The 22,573-nt window shown below is 36.7% G+C and overlaps 1 protein-coding gene across 1 annotated transcript in view; it reads left to right on the forward strand.

The window, feature by feature from the left end:
- LOC149557602 (branched-chain-amino-acid aminotransferase 3, chloroplastic-like) overlaps positions 1-22,573 on the forward strand; it is a 143,127-nt gene that overhangs the window by 42,044 nt on the left and 78,510 nt on the right. The window contains exons 4-5 of the mRNA XM_089832242.1: positions 15,556-15,732; positions 15,825-15,956. Of these exons, the coding sequence (XP_089688368.1) occupies positions 15,556-15,732; positions 15,825-15,956 (309 nt within the window). The remainder of the gene's footprint in view (positions 1-15,555; positions 15,733-15,824; positions 15,957-22,573) is intronic.

Raw genomic sequence — 22,573 nt, forward strand, 5'->3', positions numbered from 1 at the left:
AAGTTAACCACCTGCTGCTCAGGGGTATCCTCTTCTTTCCCTTCTTCCTCTTGCTTTGAGGGAACCTTTGCTCTCTTTTCCATCCGGCCCTTCAGCTTCTCAAATTCATCCAATAACCACTTATTGATTTTCTCATGTTCTTGCATCTTCTTTGCCAGTTCGGCATTGGTGACCATGTTTGATGTTTCAGCTTCTGACTCTGATCCAGACATAAAATCTAATTGCCTCAGGAGCTTTTCCCAAGCTCTGATACCAAAAATGATGCAAAGATAAACTCAACGGAAGCAAAAACGAAAGGAACCAGCACTAGAAAGAGATAGATAACAATACTTTTCTAATTAATTCATCAAATGAATAGTATATACACTTGCTCTCCTATAGATTTCTTCTTCCCGTAATTTCGTATCCAAAAACTTTCCTTCGTATCCAAAAACTTGACCTAAACCTAAACCTAAAAACTCTATTTATACTTGCTAGGATGGTCCACAGAACATTCTAGAGTATTGCAAAAAAGAAAAACCGACCCAAAGAGACTTCCTGCCAATACGACTTACAAAAAATTCTAGATCAATATAGAATAGGGAAGAATTCCCCACAATAGTCTGAACAAATCCCAAGAAAAGATCTTATCCTAATGACCAAATTGGGGAAAATCCCTCTAGTCGGCTTGTGTAGAAATCATGTCCAAAATAACTTTATGTGGGTGCTCCTGCACCATTTTTTTGAGAAAAGAGGGGTAAAAATTTATTAAGACAGAAATGAATACAACAAGGAGAGCTCAACAAGGAGCTCGATCCTGAGCAACAAGATCATCAAATTCTTGCACCATCTCCAAGGACAGTTGCCTCCTATCCCTAATATTCCAACCCGGATCATGACTAGAAGCCCATTTGGCTAAACAATCAGCAGCTCTGTTCCATTCACGAGGAATATACGTGAATCTAATGAACTGAAAAAGAGGTAGAGAAGAGAATAATCTGCTTAACAACAGTGGCCAGCTACCAACTAACATCCTCAAGCTCCTACGAAGAAAGCATGTTCACCACCACCCGGGAATCAGACTCACAGATAATCTTACTCCATCCTCGCAAGCAGCACTGTTCCACAGCATATAAAATAGCCTGAGCTTCCATGAGATTGTTAGTGTAATCACCCTTATGAACTGAGAAGAAAAATTTAACATCCCCAGAATTACAACGAGCCACTCCCCCAATACCAGCAGGGCCAGGATTCCCACGGGAAGAACCATCAGTGTTAATTCTCAAAACTCCATAGGGAGGAGGAGTCCAGTGCCCATCCCGGTTAACCCAACCCTTCCTCTGATGGTGAAGCTACCTGGACACAGAAGGAAACCTTTGAGTTGCAGCCCCATCCTGAAGATGAAAATTGAGGCGATTACAGATAGCAAGATCAACCGGATCCATACCCCCATCAAGCTCACACTTCACATGAATAGTTTCCTGAAGAGAATGTGATATCTTCCACCAAAGATGCAAAACACCAAGCTGAACATCTTGGAATATGCGACAATTCCTCTCCAACCAGATATGCCAAAGCATGAAAGATGGGCCAGCAATCCAAGCAGCATGGAGAGAAGAAGACTTGGAGGGAGCACTGCCCAAGCGGGCCCAGAACTCAGGCAAAGAGGAAGCATGCCTACAAGAGCAACCCCAAGCGCTCCACCAAAGGTGCCATATTTGAGTAGAATAGGAGCAATGGAAAAACAGATGGGAGACAGACTCCTCTCCATTACCACACAAAACACAATAAGAGGGGCCCTGAAATCCCCGTTTGCAAAGATTATCCCAAGTAAGACAACGGTTGTGAGCCACTAGCCACATGAAAAAATTGCACTTGGACCAAGAAACTTTATTCCAAACTTGCTTCCACCAAGGAACCTCAGCATCCCCAAATAATTGTCTAGTCATCTCCTGATACCCAGCAGAGACATGATATTTACCAGACAAGGTACTGCCCCAAGCCAAAACATCTGGACCAAGCAAAGAGGAACACTCCCTAGAGGCTAGAATTTGAGAAAGCTCCTGACGATCTCTGTCTGTACCTCCAGGAGGCCAATCAGAAGAATGCTTCCATCTGTAACCAACAACAGGTCCCAATTGATAAGGAGTCTTGTAATGAGCCACTTTATCCCATCCAGCGGCAAGAAAAGAGTCACAAAGAGACTGAAGATGAGGGTACACGGATAAAATGGAAGGGAATCCATCCCAAGCATCGGACCAAAACAAAGCCTGAGAACCTCCTTTACATATCCAGAACAGACCCCTCTTCACCAACATCGCACTTATCTTCAAAGTATGCCAAACCATTGAGCCACAACCTTCAAGAGGAAGTGCAGAAACAGAGCAAGGATCAGCACCATGAAAATATTTGTGAGTGATAATACGAGCCCAAAGTTGATGTTGTCCAGAGCACCATCGCCAATAAAGTTTAGCAGCCAAAGCTTGACTACTAAAGAGAGCAGATCGTAGACCAAGACCACCCTCCTTTTTAGTCCTACAAACAGTTGCCCAATTAACCAAGCTCCATTTAGTACTACGCAAATTACCACTCCAAAGGAATTGTTGGGAAAGAGTGTCAAACTCCTTGAGAAAGTAAATAGGAGCAGCTTGAACCATGCTTCTATAAGTAGGAAGAGCTTGGATAACAGCTTGAAGAAGAGTAACCCGGGCAGCAGTAGAAAGCCATCTATGAGTCCAATGATTTACCTTATCCTGAAGCTTGGAAATCAAATTTTGTCAGAAGAGACGTGGCTGCCTAGAAACAGCAATAGGAATGCCAAGATAAGTCAAAGGAAGTGACCCAATCTGAGATCGGAGGATACCAACAATCCTGTGCTGAATAGAATCAGGAGTGTTAAAAAAGTAAATGGAAGATTTGTGCTCATTAACTTTCTGGCCTGAAGCTGCCAAATAAACGTCCAAAGCATGTCGAAAGGCTTCAACTTCCTTGATCCTAGCAAGACCCGCAAGAGCAAAATCATCAACAAATTGAAGATGGGAACGAGAAGGTAAGCCATTACCCCACCGCCAGCCTTGAATAGAATTCTGGGACACCTGATACTTAATGAATCTGCCCAAGCCTTCAGCCATGATGATGAATAGATATGGGGAGAGAGGGTCACCCTGGCGTAGGCCTCTAGAAGCACCAAATAGTTGAGAAGGTTGACCATTAATAAGAACAGAAAAAGAGGTAGAGGTAACACAACTCATAGTCCAACTCACCCAGTCAGAGCTAAATCCAAAAGAAAGAAGAATACTCCTTAGGAAACTCCATTTAACTCTATCGTAGGCCTTAGCCATATCCAGCTTAACAAACATTGCTCTCTCCCTTGAAGTAGCCATAGAGTGAATAGCCTCAGTAGCAATAACCACCCCATCCAAAATTTGTCTGCCAGCAACAAAACCACCTTGTTCTTCTGAGATAATAATGGGAAGCCACCTTTTTAGTCTCTCAGCAATCAACTTAGTAATAACTTTGTAAACCACATTACATAAGGCAATTGGTCTAAAAAACTCCAATTGATTAGCACCCTCTCTCTTAGGAATAAGAGTCAAGAATGTAGAGTTCAAAGCTCGAAGCATCTGCTTGCTAGCATAGGATTCCTTAACCACCTCCAACAAATCATGATTAATGATGTCCCAAAATTCCTGAAAGAATTCAACTGGAAAGCCATCAGGACCAAGAGCCTTCCCCTTAGGCATGCCAAAGACCACCTCCTCCAGCTCTTCCAAAGAGATTGGACGCATGAGGTAATCATTCATTTCCTGAGTGATAAGGGAAGGAATACAGGACAAAATAATATTTTCTTCATTATTAGCAGGAGGAGAGTCCTCAGAGAAGAGGGTAGAGAAGTACCAAGTAGCCTCCTGGAACAAAGCTGGCAAAGAATTCAGTTGGATACCTTGAGAATTAACCAAAGAAGAGATAGTGCTCTGATTCCGGCGAGATTGCACTGTTTTATGGAAAAAGGCAGTGTTTCGATCACCTTCCTGGAGCCAATCAACTCTAGCCTTTTACTTCCAAAAAATTTCCTCTCGAAGTTCCCATTCTTCTAGAGCTCTAGAAGCAAGGGATTCAGCCTTGCCGAAATCCTCTGAGAAACCTCGATCTCTAATCTCCCTTGTGATGACATCAAGATCTTCTTGAGCAAGCCTCTTCATAAAGTGAAGGTTCCCAAAGCATTGCCTATTCCATATTCTGAGCTGCCTTTTAACATGTTGAAGCCTTTTAGAAAATGAGAACATTGCAGTACCATATGCAGGAGCACCATCTTTCCACCAACAGAAAACAAAATCACGAAGAGAGGAGTCACGAAGCCACATCAACTGGAACTTAAAAGGAGGATGCTTTGGAACACAAGCCCCTATAGCAGAAAATTTGATTGGCCAATGATCTAAACCCCTCCAATCAAGGATTTCCAAAGAGATAGTAAGGGTGCCACTAACCCAGAAGCAAGAAACAAGAAATCTATCCAAACGTTCTGAGATAGCAGCAACACCATTCCTGCGATTATTCCAAGTATAGAGACCATTAGAAGGCTTAACATCAGAGAGATGCAAAAGAGATATGTGTTGCCAAAGAAGAGCAGAAGAAGGCCCCAATCTAGCCAAACCACCATGCTTCTCCTCCAGACTTAAAACTGAATTGAAGTCCCCTGCTAACACCCAAGGATGATAAGGATGACAATTTCTAACATATTGAATATGTTTCCAAAGTTCCTCCTTTCCCGCAAGATCAACAGGTGCAAACACATTAGTAACCATGATTACCTCTCCTGAGTCTAGAGCAGAAGCAACCATAGAGAGAGCTGAGCGAGAAGACACCCAGCCAAGGGGAGAAATTTTTTGAGGATCCCAAAATATAGCTAAACCACCAGCACTGCCTGTTACCCCAACACACTGGCATTGGCCACGAAACCAAATACTAGAGGCATGTTGGACCATAGACTCCACAGAGAGCTTAGTCTCTTGGATACAAAAAACATTAGGACTATGATCAACCACCAAGTTATGAATAGCCTTTTGTCTAGGGATGCTATTCAACCCCCTAACATTCCATGAGAGAATAATCATTCATTGGGTAGAATTGGGAAAATGAGAATCCAAAGGTTTCACTGAGCCAGACTCAATCAATATATCTCCTGTGAGTTTAATCTTCTCGTGGTCTGTTTTGCGCCCACTCCTTAGAGGAGGAGTAAAAGAAACCCGCTTAAAGGGTCGAGGCATTCCCTTGCCCTTACCTGATGGTAGCACATCCTTAACCAAGTCAGCCAAAACAACATCATTATCCTCCAACACCGTAGGAGTCACCAGAGCCTCTGTCACAAGAACTACAGGGACCTCATAGTTCTGATATACTACAACTTGGGATGCCCCACAAGCGTCATTAGGAACAGATCCCTCATCTGGGCAAACTGGATCAGAAGAGATAGGAGGAGGAATACCCTCCTCTAGAACCATACTATCCAGCACCTCAAAGCGGTTAAAACCTGAATCAGATAATCTTTCTTTCAAAGGCCTCTTTTGATCACGTCCCTTAGCTCGAGGTCGAACAGGGGTAAATCCATCCTTATCCTGCATTTGAGCCTTACCCTTACCTGTAGCATCTTGCGGATTCATCCCCTTAGAAGTATTAGCCATCTGAGATTGTCCTTTCCCTATAGTATCTGCCAAACCACCAGCATTGCCAGCTGTAGAACCATCCACTCCTTTGAAAGTCGAGTTACGGGGGCACTGACGTTGTAAATGACCATACTCATGACAAATTCGAGAGCGGAAAGGGAGGGATTCATAATCTAACTGCTGCACCCAAGAAGAAGCCCCAAGACAAATTTCCAAAGAATCTGGTAATGGGTTATTCAAATTAATTTCAACACAAATTCTAGCATAAGAAATAACCTTTTTATCGAGGGATTGATGTGCAATCGCAGTTGGCTTCCCCAACAAAGCAGCAATTTGTTGAAGGATGTCTTCACGCCAAAATTCCAAGGGAAGGCAAGGCAAGCGAACCCAAACTGGCACTGTTGAAGGGAGATCCTCAACAGAATTAAATCCTGAATGCCAGGGTTTGACAAATAACCCCACATGGTTGTAGAAATAAGGGCCTCCTTCAAAAACACGATCACGATTAGACATGCAAGAGAATACAACAAAAAAAAACTATTCCCTGCCAACATAATCTCCATATTGCCTTCCACCTGCCATGAGCGGTGGATCCATGCCTCAAGAGCGGATAAGGAAATCCGGATTCCAAGAAATTTGCATATCAAAGCATGCTTGGTCCAATATTCAATGTCCTCCATTACAGTCGTTGGAGGAATAACCAGAACAGGGCGATCATGGCTACGCGGAAAACAACCATTAACTTATTTCAACTTGGAGCTCTCCCCTGAATAAAACGATTCAGATCGCATTGCATGCATAGTTGGAGAAGAACCATCTGTTCTCACCAACACAGAAGAAATCCCAGGCCCTGCCATGCAAACAATAAAAAACCCCAATCCAAAATTGACTGCAGAAGATTTCCAAAAACACCTACGCAAACTATGTCCAGCAGCTAGCAATCCAAACAGAACAGAAAAAAAGTAAAGATCAAACAACAAGAACAGGCTAGGGGAAGAACCCTAGCTCAGCCGGCAGCCAACGCTTCTCCACATTCTTCTCAAAAAAACTCAATAGAAAGCATTTTTTGGTATTTTACCACTCCTGCACCATTTTGTTTCTCTCTGTTCCGTAGATTTACTTTTATTTCTAATGGTCACTCTTCTTATATGTTTCCACATTCTCTCTTTGTTCAATATGGAAACTTTTTCTTTCTCCCTTCAGAATGTTTTTATTTCTCTCTTTGTTTGTAATAGAAACATTCTTGTGTGTAGATCATTTATGATCTCTGTTTAATAACACATTCATTATTTTACCATAATATGGTATTAGAGCTATTTTTTTCAAAAAATAATTTCATTATTGAAAATTTCAATATCTATAATTTCTTCATAATTGTTTAGACTAACAGATTTTCAAAATCTCTGCTTGGGTGTGTTTATTTTTTTGTTTTTGCAAGAAATTCGTTTTTTGTGGGAAGTGGACTTTTTTGCAATTTTGTGGCTTTTTTTGGCATTTTTGACATTTTTTTTTGCACATATTTTGCAAAGGGCAACATCTAGAGTGTTTTAGACCCCCTGCCTCTGTTTTTGTCCAACAATTTCATTTTTCATCACTTTTTTACAGTGAAATCTGCCATTTTTTAGGTTTTTCAAAAACAACTAGGGTTCCCTGCAAAACTCTCATGTTATTTGTTGTTTTGAATTTTTGGAGACTAATGGTGGGTTTTTGCAGATCTCAATTGGGTTGGACTCTATTTTCTGGTGCATCATTTTTCGTGACTCAATTTTCAAGCCAATGGGTTCAGAATCTAATTTCTGATTTTTTTGGGTTTTCCCTCAATCTACCTCGAAGTTCGTGCCTCTTCAGATATTCACATTTTTTGAATTAAAAATGTGTCATGGCATCTCTCACCAATCTTCTCTTAGAAGACAGTCAATGATTCAACGGAAAGAACTACTACATCTAGAAGCAGAGAATGATGACAATCTTTGAGTACCATCGCCTTGAGGTGCTTGTTCTAGATACTAACACTTGTCCTACCATGGTCTATACTACCATAGACCATTATTGCAAAACATACAGAGCGGATTCCCTTGCGAATTTTTGTTTTGAAGTTAGATTGACCATTAAGGGAGAGGGTATTAGAGTTAAATCTCTCTAATTTTGTTTCTGTCTTTCGTAGATTTACTTCTATTTTTAATGGTCACTCTTCTTCTATGTTGCCATATTCTCTCTATGTTCAACATGGAAACTTTCTCTTTCTCTCTTTAGAATGTTTCTATTACTTTCTCTTTGTTTGTTATAGACACATTCTTGTGTATACTTGTATATATAGATCATTTGTGATCTTTGTTTAATAACACATTCATTATTTTACCATAATAGAAATAGCCTTAGCCAATCATGAAAATTGTAAATTGTAACTCCCAAAATGGATAGAAAACTTCAGAAAACTCCAACAATGATAAAGATGTTTAGAACAATATAGTTTCCCATCTAAGTGCCCTTGAATTGCTGAAGAAGACATTGAAACTCTAATGGACCAACTCTAGAAAGCTCATTTCCCTCCTTAGCAATACACGGACAGCAAAAGTAATGAATGAGTAGCAAATCCTCCCCCTTAATTAGCCTCTGACAAAGTGATTTGCAGTAAGCTTCTTTCAAATTTGACTTCACAAGTATGCTAAACAGTGACCTCCAAGATGAAATGACCAAGATATTCTCCAAAAATTTGTGTCCCAATAATGTAGACAATGCTGCCCGTACGGGTTTTGTCCTTACAAACCCTGAGCTGAACCAACTCTAGAACCACATGGTTTTCTCCAAGAAGAATATCAGAAATGATAAACTCAACATGCCCAATGAGAGCCTGAATGCCCCTTTTATAACTTTTTAGCTGCTTTTTCAGAATAGAACTTTTTCCACTATTCTCTCAAGAATGTGTTTTTGGAAATGCTTTTTTCATTTTATTTAAATAAAATCACGTTTCTTTTTAATCTCCCAATACAAATTTAAATAATAAATGCTTATGCATTAAAATAATCACATTTGGCTTTGTATGACCATTCTTCCACTAATCAGAGTTCACATTTTGTCAAATGGTTGGTGTGTTTTCCATGCACAATTCCACACCAAAATTCTCATGACGTTCACATATAATAAACCCAATACTTGGTGGAGATTACTTCATTTCGTGCCATCCACTCCTTGTTTTATCCTTGGGGACTCCAATTGCATGATGCGTAGTTCCAGTATTTCTCTATTTGAAGAGAGTATGGAATCCCTCTAACCTGATCTCTTGCACGATCAAGAGACATTATCTTTTTGATTTTGTGGTTGTAAAATGGCTATTGGAGATATGTGATTGCAACATGGAATAATTTTGACAATACTAGGAAGTCTTCGAAAGGCACATCCACGGGTTTTTTAAATAGTCAGATGACTTTTCAATAAGAATCTATGGCACAGTTTATTATCATCGGGTTTATAAGACCAATCTATGTGCCATGCACAAGTGCCGCCCACCTTAAAATCTGACTGGGCTGGATGTTCATGTTTGATGAATGTTGGTTGGACCCTTCCATAACTTTGTTCTTCTATCAATTAAAAGAAGAAAGCCCAATCATGGACATTTTTGAGTCTTTGATCAAGTTTATATATGTGTCAGGGTATGAGGAGAGCTCATTACAGCTATGTATATCGAGCCCTTATTCTTCAAGAGTGAAAACATACCCTCTCATGTTGCTAGTTGTTTAAGAGATGATTCAAATTAGCTCCAGAATGAGAATGAACCATACATATTGATAAGCTCATGTAGGTGTTCCTTCAATAGCATTGTAAATTTCATGAATATCTTGGTATCCCCAAGTTATTGTTGCATATCTGATTTCTTTGAATTTGAGATTTGAACATTGAACTGATCATTCGTGCCTTTGAACCAACACATTGGTGTTCTAAACTTGAATCCGGACTTGTTCCATCCTTTTGAATCAACGAACTCCTGAATCTGCATCCTTTGACTGGAAGATGCTGAGTCTTCGGACTTGGATCCACGTGAACCACTGAACTTTTTCAACAGGTAAAATGTGGTTCAGAACCACTTTGTACCATCTGAACCTATTTTCTCGATCTTGAACTTTGGCACATGTGTCCTTTGCTTTGCTGTTATAACAATTCATTTGAACATTGCCTTCATAAAGCAAGATTTCACAGAGCACTTTTCAATATTAATAAGAGGAGAATCGTTAAGAAGACTGAAATTCCAAGTTCAAAATTGGGGTTCAAAACACCAACAGTGTCCATAATGGACTTATTAAAAATAGTAAGAGTGGCAGAATTTATTAAGATAATATCTTATACTTTCTATAATAGTCAACTACTTGTCTGTAGTCCGTCTTTCAGTCTAGATAGGAATGTTTCCTATCCTGTCTCTAGTTTTGTTTCTAATTCCGTCTTCAGTCTACGTTGTTTCTTTTAGAAACAACGCCCTTGTAATTCTTTATAAGGAACACATTTGTTCCTCTGTTAATCAATGAATCATTCGGAAATCCGTTAATCTGCCAACTCTTCTAGAATCTTGTAACATGGTATCAGAGCGAAGTTTTTTTTTGAAAATAATAATTTCTTTTCAGAAATTATCAGTAGCTATTTTCGAAATTAAGTATCCGTGATATTTTGCTTCAAACTGGGTTTTTCCATTCGGAGAAATCTCACTGTAAATTGAGAGCAGGGTTTCCGTTTTCTGTGAGAAATTCATAGAACTCCTGGTTTTTGGCTAGGGCTTGTGAGACCAGTAAAGGGTGTTTTTTCTGCAAATCACGGCTCTACATTTTCTCTGGTCGGCTTGTGTTCTGCCTGGTTCGTGGTTCGAATGTGCCAACTTTCGGCCGCAGTCTACAAGGCCTGAAGTCGTGCGTTTTTTGGCTGTTTTTTACTGCCGTTTTTCTTGCAGCCGGGCTTTAGCTTTCATGCGCCTGTAACAGCGAAATGGTGTTTTTGCCATGCTTCTCAGCTCCTGTTTTTTTTTCTGACGTTTTTTAAAACAAAACGGCTCTCAATCCGGCCTCTGCGATTTTCCTAAATTTGCGACTGTTTTTGGAAGGTCCTCTGTCTTTTTGGCCACTGTTTGCTTCATATTTGGAGTCGTTTTTTTGCATACTCAGTCTATAATCGTGCTTGGGAAGCAGAATCGACCATTTTTATCAAGAAATCTGAAGATTTTTCAAGCATTTTTCAGCCAAGGCCGTTTTTTTTCGAAACCCTAATTTTTGGGGTCGAAAAAATATTTTTTTTGCAGATTCTTTGTGGGTTTTTTGAGAGCTCAACTGGGCTGTCGTCCGTTTTTTCTGGGTGCCTCGATTTTTGTGCCTCGATTTTCGAGCCAGCGGATCCAAAAAATGACAGCAGATTCTTTCTGGGTTTTTCGAGCTCTCTTCTGGGTCATTCTCTGATTCTTCTAGGTCTTTCATATTTTTGCTTCGAAAAACGTGCCTTCACAGATTTTCACAGTTTTTCATTGAAAAACGTGTCATGGCATCTCTGACAAATATTCTGCTCGAACATAATTCCAAATTCAATGGTCGCAATTATGGAATCTGGAAGCAGCGCATCATCGCAATCTTCGAATATCGAAACACCGATCAACTTGTTCTGGGTGTTACACAACGTCCGGCTTCTCCGGGTCCTGATCAAGGCGAAGCTGCATTTTTCGCCTTCTAAATTTGTTTTTGTTTTTAATGGGTTTGTTGATTTTCTCCTCAAAAATCATTTCAAGTTGTCTGTAATACGCAAGGTTGTGTGAGATTCTGGGTTTGTTGATTTTCTCCTCAAAAATCATTTCAAGTTGTCTGTAATACGCAAGGTTGCGTGAGATTTTGGGTTTGTTGATTTTCCCCTCAAAAATCATTTCAAGTTGTCTGTAATACGCAAGGTTGTGTGAGATTCTGGGTTTTACCGTTTTTTCCACAAAAACGAAGTTTTGTAAATGCAACTTATTTTGAGTCATAGCACTCTTCTGGCAAAGCTTCTTGGTTTCAGCATTTTGTAGATCCAGGGAGGGTCTCAATTATCACAGAATGTTCCGACATCCGTACGTTGACCATGAAGGGAGGGTATTAAGATAATATCTTATACTTTCTATAATAGTCAACTACTTGTCTGTAGTCCGTCTTTCAGTCTAGATAGGAATGTTTCCTATCTTGTCTCTTTTTCCTTCAGTCTAGATAGGAATGTTTCCTATCCTGTCTCTAGTTTTGTTTCTAATTCCGTCTTCAGTCTACGTTGTTTCTTTTAGAAACAACGTCCTTGTAATTCTTTATAAGGAACACATTTGTTCCTCTGTTAATCAATGAATCATCCGGAAATCCGTTAATCTGCCAACTCTTCTTGAATCTTGTAACAGAATTAAGTCAAAAAGGCTCTATAAGAAATTGTGTTACTAATTAGTAATTTGGGCATAAGAATATGAAATCACACCTAATACTGCTTCCAGGATTCCCTAACCCTTATCACTAGTCTAGGGGAATCAACTGTATAGGTTAATGACTCCATCAGGTTGAGCTACCTTAGAAAGTTGACATTTCCCAGAGAAAGTTAGCGACAACTGCATTGCTAGAGAACCTGAAAATGAGGACATCACACATTCAGCGGTCCAAAAGTTGGACACCTATTTCTCGCTCAGTCTTATGATTGACGAGGATGCTATTAAATTTTCCATTTTACACTTGGTAAGAATTGCACACTATTGTTGCCATCATGGTGTTACTACTCCAGGACACCAAAACATAACAACCTATAATGAATTCAAGCAAAGCCTCATAAAATTATTTGATCAAAACCATCTTGAAAGGCACTTCAAAGAATTAACACAACAAAGAAAAGAAGGATCCATAGAGGATTATGTAGCATAATTCCTAGATCTATGATCTGATTTCCAATTTCCAACATATCAGTTGCAATCTCCTTGCACTTCCTTTTTATCTAATTTTTGGCTGAGCTTTGATCTCATAAATAGAAATTATATAAGAGGTTTGTTTGATAACCAAATGCTGAATTATCTAGTCTGATTTACTTCCTTTAACTTGGAGTTGCAAGCTTGAAGAACTAGATAGTTTAATTTGTTCTCATTTGAATGCCACGTTTATGTTTTCTTTTTTAAAATTTAAAATATAAATAAAGTGCTGCTAATTGCAAGTGACTGCAAAGTGGGCAAAATGGAGTTTCTTGGATTTTCAAATTTGTTAATTGTTTTAATACAGTAAGACACTTTGTGGAAGTTGCCAGTTTTGGTTTATTTCTTTAGGAAGTGAGCATTTCCATTATATTCACTTTTAGTTTAACGGATTAGTCACAACTCTTTTCTATTTCATGGCACCAAGCCAAATGTGACGTGACAATTTTTTTTATGGTTTTCAAAACAAATTCCTTAGTTCAACATATTAAAATTTTCATGGATGAACTATGATTTAAGCCAACAACCACATATTTCCTGCTGTGGTGTTTTACCATTGACCTTGGTGATTGGTCTATCCATAGTTTAGGTATGGCCAATTTTCCAAGATCCCACTTGAGCCACGCTACAGGGGCTCAAGGATCTTCACCTGGCCTGGATTTGATACCATTTCAAACTCTTTCATCAAATCTGATATCTGTACTTGTCATCAATTTCTTACTTATAGAATCATGTACCCTTAATGCTTTTTTTTGACAGCCATACCCAATGTAACGATATTTAATGCTTTTAAGTTTTATCATTTCTAATTGAGACCTTTTGTTCTTTTGGTATATGTGCCAAACGTCCAAATACCCCACAAGAGGAGCACTTGATGGCTTAATACCAGATAAAGGTTTGTTTAGGAATTGTTCGTTGGATTGTTTTGTAGGACTCCTATATAACAGAAATTGTTCTACCCAAATGTTTTTGTCAAAGTTCTTTTCTTTCAACATATTGTGGGCCTTTTCAACAAGGATTTTATTCTTCCTTTTAACAACTATATTGTTTTGAGGAAATGCATAATTTTCTTTTAATGCCATGTTTTATAAATTTAATAAAAAAAAACTTGATTTATATTATCCCCCATTATTTGGTCTTGTGACTTTTATGTGTTGACCACTGGTTTTCAGAAAAACTCTTAATTCTACAAAATTTTCAAAAGCTTATGATTTTCCAGCCCAAAAATATATCCAAGTTTTGTATAAGAAATCTTCAGCGAATGTGAGAAAAAAAATATTGCCATGGGACCACACAAATCAGTATGAGTCATTTCAAGAGGTTATTTAGCCCTGGTAGACATAACAGTTGGTAAGTAAACCAACTCTATGTTGTTTCTGAAAAATATATTTTTCACTCTTCTGAACTATTTCAATGAAAGACAACCTCCAACCCTTTCGTTTTGTTAAGAAAAATCAAGACACTAGACTAAGATGTCTCTACCTTTGTGTCAAATCTGACCTTTATGCATTTCACTGGTTTTAGGGGCTGATTTCATGAGGGAAGTAAAGTGGAAACATTTTATCATCTGTCATGGTGGCTTGTGCAACAACTACATGTCTATGTGATTTGTATACTGTTTCATTGGCGTATTTGTTTTAAACCAGCAGCAGAAGAGAATGATCTTCAGATCATCTACAACACACAAATGATACAATGGAAATATTGTGAATGACTTCCTGACACAATGGGAAATTAACTAGAACTTTGTGATTGGAAAAACAAGGAAAGTAGCTGCTAATAAAGGTTTCTTTATTTCTAAGCCTCCTCTGTATTATGACACCAAAGGAATAGAATTTCTGTGCATCAAAACTTGAGTACCAATTTATACGAAGACAACATTAGGCTTCTACAGTTAGCTTTGGTCCTCAAAATATTTGGAGAGTGACAAATCAATTGATTTCCAGATTTGATTGTCGTTTTTTGACTAAGCATGGACTGCTCTCTGCTGATCTCCTAAAGTCCATTTATGCTTCCAATGGTGGTCTCCTCTGTATGTTGACACTAAAGGATTTAGAATTTTTGTGCATAAAAACTTGAGTACCAATGTGAACAAAGACAAAATCAGGTTTCTATAGTGAGCTTTGGTCCTCAAGATATCTAGAAAGTGAAAAGTCAATCAATCGTCACATATGATTGTCATTTCTCAACTAAGCACGGACTGCTCTCAGCTGATCACTCTGAGCCTATTTATGCTTCAAATGGTTATTGACTGCCACCAGATAGTAGGCTCTTGAATCAATTTGTAGGTTGTACCCGTTATACCCTATCCATAACTGAATTTTGTGGTCTGATATAGGTAGTTGGTCTTCAAGTAAACCTTCACCCAAGTGCCTCCTGGATGTTTCACAGGATCACATTGTACAATTAAACATATCAATATTTCTGCACTAAATGCATACTTAAATGACAAAATGATGTGCTTGAAAAATCATGAGCACTTAGGTGTCTAAAAGAAACTGTTAGTAGAAGCTGAACAAATGTATGAGAGGTCCTCTGCCACTGACCAAAACGGCACAAATGAGTGTCCCAATCGGATTCCCCAATTGTCCACAGTATAAAATTCCTGTAAAGGTAAAAACTAAATTCAATGTGTCCTCTTATTCATGAAATATTAAAAATCCAATGCTCAATCCTACCATATTGTTTCATAAACAACATAATTCTGAGGTATACAGAGCTATAACATATTATTATAGACTATAATTCCAATAAAAATTTGCAAACATGCATATAGGAATGGAACTGAGAGTATCTATATGTTACCAGCTTACTGAATGCATATATCTTTTACGAACTTACTTTGTAGCCCACCTTATAGGAGGCTGAGAAGGATATAAAACTGTTACCATGTTCATATTGCTTTGTAGCAAAATTTTCTGTAAGTCTATAAAATCTCTGTTATGGTGAAGTTCTTCTAAGTTAATGCTTTATTGTTCTCAGGGATTGTTTGAAGGCTTAAAAGCATATAGAACAACCGATGGTAGAACCATTCTCTTTCGTCCAGAAGAGAATGCCCTCCGGATGCAAATGGGTGCAGACCGTCTGTGTATGCCAGCTCCATCGGTGGAACAATTTGTGAATGCTGTTAAGCAAACAGTATTGGCCAACAAACGCTGGGTAATATTTGTTTTGTGATTTCCAATATTATTAGTTTTGTCTTCCTAATATGCTGTGTGTGGATAAATAATCATATTAGCATGTGGTTGCAGATACCACCTTATGGCAAAGGGTCACTATATATTCGTATACTCTTAATGGGTAGTGGTCCAATTCTAGGACTTGGCCCAGCTCCAGAAGTTACATTCATTACATTTGTTTCTCCTGTTGGAAACTATTTTAAGGTTGGTCTCCATGTTACTTTGTTTGTTTTTACTTGTTTTCTGTATTAAAAAAACAAAAAGGCAATAGTTTTCTGTGTTTAATGGGTAGATTGTGTTGCTATTTTTGCATCTACCTAGAAAACACAGAAAACACTTTTTTTGGATTGCAAAAAATTACTATCTTCAAAAAGGAAATAGTTAACACAGGCATTGGTTTGCTGAAAGAGCTGAATTTTAGTAGATTTAGCATGATAAAAAGGAATATGATGTTCTGCAATAGTAATATTATAGTATATGGAGGACAATTAGATGACAATGTTTGAGACATAGATACCTTCAAAACCCAGATGGTGGCAGAGTTTTGTATGCAACATTAGAAGGGTATCATAAATAATCTTACACAACTTAATATTTTACTATGGAATTAAGAGGAAGACAGCCTCTTTCTATGTTTTGCTTGATTAGTCATCTGCTAGAACAGTTGGAGAAATCCTCTTGTACCAAGTTTGACTTGCACAGTATATAACTACATCACCATCACCCTCTGAAAAATACAAAAAAATGTTAAAATCACTGACAACTAGAGTGTTAAGGAATTTCGATGAGGAATATTTTGGTTTAGAAAGAGATCGACATACTCATAATGGTCTCAAAGAAACACAAATTAACAAGATAGAGTTCTTAGCACACATAAAGGTTCCAGAAACTGCATCAAATTATAGGGACCTTTGGTTATTCTGGTAATCCTCCAAGTTCAGCAGTGACCCCAGTGCTTTGGCGATTAGCAGGCACAGTAGTTGACCCTCTAGGTGCTCTAGTGACTGATAGGTGCACCAATGACTCTCTCCAAGCAGTGATGATCTTTGATTGTCATGACTTAAAGCTTTTTGTTCTCGCTTACCTGATTTGTGCTCCTTCAGTGATTAATGTGGTTGTTGAAGTGAATAAAAGATTGCGTGAGTTTATGGCAGGATAAAAATGATGTTTAGGGATAAAGAGTTGCCTATATCAAAATGATATTTAGGGTTAAAGACTTGCCATTATCAAAATGACATGTAGGGCCTTTGTTTTAACTTGTTTCATCCTAAATCAGATTAGGTATTTGTGCATCCTACAGTTGAAGTTTGTAGGAGTAATATGCGCAATGGCTATAAAGAGACTCTAGAAGTTTGCTATCACATGTAGTTTGACATGCATGAAGTAACAAAGGAGATGGAGATGCGCTCACAGGACTATCAAGGGTTATCAGCGAGTTTTTAGCCTCAAATCTTCGATGGAATTTCCATATTTTAAAATTTCACAAATGGAAAAGGAAACACATAGTGTGAGGAAGATCTTAGGAGCTTGTGAGGAAGGACCAGCCAATGTATGTACGTTGTAATATATCCTTAAATAGAGGAGTTAGTTATTGTTGCTATTTAAAGTTTGTTGTAGGGTATTTAATGATGTTATCACAAATTTAGAAAAAAAAGATTGTGAGCAAGAAGCATTAGTGTAAAAAATGATTAAGTTCTTATAAAGAATATTAATATAAATTATGTATGTTTTATTTTTTTTAGTTCAGATTCTAACTTTTTAAAATTATTTTTCAGTTGTCCTTTGGGAATTGTGTTAGTTTTTATTTGTACATAATTAGAATCTTTAATGAATTCTTATTTGTTATATCTTTAGTTTGATAAGATTTATTGTTATTTCTTTGTTAATTCTTGTACCAGGGTTTGAGTCTTGAATAAGTGCAAGAAGTTTAAGCCCACTTATGGGGGAATTTTTACATTTAGCCATTTTCACGAAAAGTATCTCCATGAAACGGATTCATGCTAATATGGAATAAGGTAGTGTTCTAATTGGAGTTCCCAAGCTTAAATATGAATTGAGCTCTTGTGTGCCACAAAGACCCCAAACCAGAATACATGAATGTGAGCTTGTTTAAAATGGGGCCGTGTGTGAAACGTGATTGTGTTCCAAATAGGGTCACGCTTCAAAATTTTTTTTTTTTTTCTATTTTTTTCTTTTTTTCCAAATTCACAACCTATTAAAAAATTGGTGACATTTTTATGATGGGGTCATGTATAGGGAACATAACCCCATTTCATAAAATTTGATATCTTCCCCCGAAAATAGCTTCTGGTTTAGCTTTGGGAAAAGGCTTGGTTAACCAACCTCTACCCTTGAAACTAGTTTGATTTTAACCTTGAGGCCATCTCAATTTGTAAACAAAATATGCAATTTGGCCAAGTATCAGATCGTATTTTCTGCAGAATATTTTGATTCAAAAACCCCATTACAAATTAGACTATGACGATTCCAAATATGAAATTTTTTAAAAATTTGATTATTTTTTCAAATTTTCAATCAATGTCTACTTAAATAAGTGTAGAAAGTAGAGATGACAAGCTGTCTTCTTATTTTAATAACTTTTTTATTTGAAGGTTGCTTTAAAAAAAAATAATATGACATCAAACTACAATAAATTCTATACACTTGAATTTTTTTTAGGAATAATATCTTTATGTCAAATTATGCTTGCAATACACAAGAGGTTCTACAAATAACTACTATGCCTAATAAAAAAAAATTCAATAAAAAGATGCTAAAGGATAGTCATCAATCTTGATTGTGTTACATAGCATGTCCCAAAAGGATTCAGAGAAAAAGTTTCATTTAGGTCAAGTTGTGCTTGTTATACATAGACATAGTACGGTCCTGAAAAAGAGACTAATAAAATGTAGTTTTTAACTTTTTAGTAACGCCTTTTTAAAATGAAATTGTATCATCTAGGTATTTAGATGAATTCCATATTTGGAAAGTAGACTTAGAGCTCTACAATTTTTATTATTGACCTTTTTTAGTTTCAATCTCTTAAGTGTTTCAAATATTTAGGTCAAACATGATGAATTTGGAAAAAAAAAAAACATTCAATTTTTGGCCAAAAAGTGGACTTAACTTGCTGCCACCCTCTTTTAAATTTTTTTCTTTGCTCTTAATTATTCTAATAAAAAATAGTTTGTTATTTGTTGTTTTTCTTTGTTTGCTCGTTGAACCATGAGCAATACTCCATTATTGCCCTCCCAACCTGTGTCACAAGGTTCGCCGAATTTCCGGCTCCGGGTTCGAAAATTGGCGAACCTAAATTTTCTTTTAAAAATTTGTATAAATTTGTCTAAAATTTGTCGTTTTGAAACCATAAGTGCAAGTTGTAGGTCGCTATTAATAAAACCGTGAGTGAAGGGAAGTCCATGTACAGATGAATCCGTGTACAGTCACGGGGGAGTTCGTGTAATGTTTGTTAGGTCGTGGGTTGTCTGCTTTCCCATCTACTTTCAGCAGCACAATCTTCATATTTCGTAGACGCCATCTGCAACACAATCTTCATACCCCGCGAACGACATCTACAAAAAGCTCCACTTCGATTCCTCCCCTCCGTCGGCAGTTTGGGGCACGAATATGATTTTTAATGTTTTCATATTATTTATTTAATTTTATGTTTAGACTTTATTTAATAGTTTTGAATTTTTATTATAGTATGGTTAATGTTTTAAGATTATTTAATCTTAGGTTTAGTTTATAAGTATAAATTTCTTTCTATTATTAATATATTACGATTATTAATTTTATATTATTTATCAAATCTTAGAACATGTTAATATTTTTTTATATTATATGATAATAAATAGTATATACTTATAATTAAACATGTCAATACTTATATTATTTTATATTATCTATCAATTATTAAAAAATATAATAATAAATATAATATATACTTATATATTTAAAAAAATTACATTGGACGAATTTAGTGTCGAATTTTTACAAGTTTTTTTTGATTGTCGAACTTCTTCCGAACTTCATAGCCGTCGAACTCGAACTCGGACCTTGTGACTTAGCTCCTAACCATAGATAATACCCGATTATCTCCCTCCACTTATGCTTCTCCATAATGCAAATATGTGTGTTGAATAATTAGAGGTGAGATTTATTCTTCCTCTATATTTATCTGTCATGCCCCTTCGCTAAAGGTCACCATATTTCCAAATTGCCCTCATCAATTACAATTTAATAATTATATTATATTAGTATATTACTGTAATAATTATCTCTTATAGTTGATTATATAATTAATATAGAATTCTATTAACAATTATATATAATATAATTATGCATTCACAATATTATTTTAATTTTATTGTCAAACTAATATAATTATATTATCACAATAATAATATAATAATAATATTTTTAATATAACAATATTATTATCGATAATAATTAATATTATTATTATATGATATATCACAATAGTTATATTATTACGACCTTAAAGCTATTTGTGTCGGTCTAGAAGAATCTGACCATAGCTACAACAACATTAACACTCCCTCTTAGCAAGGGAGGAATCCTTTCACGATATCTGTGTTATGTCATAATATCCACCATGGCTACTCCTAGAGGGTTGGTCAATCATGGCTACTCACATGAATTGAAATGCAAAAGAACACGTACAATCATTCAATGTGTTGTAATCAGTAATGTCCTCAATATTAATAAATAAATAAATTTAATAATTTTTGTATGTTTGGTCCTGACAATCAATTTGTCTCTCGGTGTAATGAACTCTGCTAGTTTTGATAAAAGAATTCCGGTTTAGTCGAGGTATTTTATCAAACAGATGGCATGAAACCCTGGTGATAAGCTGTGATACTGCTGTAAAATCCCTTCTTTATTTGATAGATAAAACTGAAATCTGAACTATTGACTTTTCGTCAAACAGTTGGTGTGCATCCAAAGAATCTTAAGCAATTAGCTTATTAACACTGTTTTACTGATTTTTGAACTTGTGAACCAGAGAATAATTGTATTATTAATACAAAACCGTGACTTCAAAATAGACGTCAACAATGACACAATATCACAAGGTATATTATCGGTTCATGAAAGTAACAACAATTTAGTTTTGAATGTTAAACACCATTGGCTAGGTTTCAATATTTGGCGAAGTACATAAACAAACAATACTGTAACATGCGATTTGGAGAGGGAAGTACAGACCTGACCTCAATGTTTGCTGATTGCCCAATGGTTGGAAGACGGGCTACCCATGCTGCTTTTCTATAGAGTTCTTGTTAAGCCATTATCAGTCTCCCGCAATCTTCGACCACCTGACTGCTGTTCTGATTGTAAACTTCTATCTGCTAATGCTGCATTGATGGAACCTATGTGAAGCATTCCTGTGGAATGACTTGGAGTGACAACCTGCTACTGCCAACTGTCACGTGCAATGCCTACTGCTGTATCACAGCTGGGTGGACGTAGATAGAGACAGGCTTGAATACTATAGAACTTGGTTCATGCAGAGTTCTCACGCACCATCTCAGAATAAATGTTACATCCCAAATTTTGACCTAATTTGAATTATAGCCGTTGAGGTTCACATGAAGTTTGTTGGCGGTTTAATTTGTTATAATCTGACGAAATGGTAAGATAGTTAGTCGTTGTGATTTCAAGTGAAGATGACATGTTAGTTGATCGTTAATCCTGAACTCATGGAATTAAGATGAAGGTTAATTCTTATGATTATTAAATTTAATTACGGAGAAATTCCTTGTAGGAAGCATGTTGAAGGGGTGGAAGTATTGTTAGAAAAGAATTAGATAGGGCATCACCATTACTGGGCAAACGGGTAAAAGGCCTAGCGATTTGAAATAGAATACATCTGCGGGATTCACATGAGTTATTTAATAAATAAATTAAATTAATTGGGTTAAATATAAACAAATCTCAAAGGATTTTAATATATCTTTCATCATATTATTTTAATTAATATTTATAAACGTTCATATATGTATAAATGATTTGGCACCATTATAATTTAATTAATAAAATAATGTTGCTAGTACATATAAGATTTTAATAACATTCGAATTATAATAACATTTCAATTATTATAATTCTCCAATTATAACTCTATTCTTTCCGATTTAATATTCTTTACTTTTTTTTTTAACGATAACACTTGGCATGGAGATCGATTTGAGTGAAATTTGAATGGATTCTTGTAACTGTAGGAAGCCGTATAGTCAAGCCTTCCATTTTAATTGAGTCACATACTCGAGATCGAACCATCCTTTTATTCTTTCCTCCTTCGGCTTTCATGTTCCGGGAGCATTCGATTTCTTTTACCTCCAATCTTTCCAAACCAATAGCAGCCGGTAATTCCAAGTAAACAGAGATCAAAATACGAATTCATATTTGCTTGAATATTTCATATCTCTCTTGCCGCTGATCACAATTCAAGGATTATCCAAGGTCTTTCCAGTCTTTCAAGTTGCTTTGAAAGTCACGTAAGGCATTGTAGCTTCATTACTTTATGTTATTAGATGCCAAGATTCAATGCACTGCGACCAAGTATGATATTATGATTTAGGTTTCACTGGTTCTGACTTTCCTTCTTCACAATATAACATTGTTTGACGCATGAAGCCTACCGTTTTTCCTTTGTAGAGTTTTCCTTGGTGACAATATAACAATGTTTAATGCATATAGTCTGTTGAATATTCCTTGATAAGTCTGTCTTATTCCTTGTAAGGACTGTCGTCTTCCTTGGAAATTAGTCAATTGACTTCTATGATTATATTACA

This window comes from Cupressus sempervirens, chromosome 5 (assembly GCF_028749045.1).
Source record: "Cupressus sempervirens isolate cs-2001-9-10 chromosome 5, ASM2874904v1, whole genome shotgun sequence".
NCBI lineage: Eukaryota > Viridiplantae > Streptophyta > Pinopsida > Cupressales > Cupressaceae > Cupressus > Cupressus sempervirens.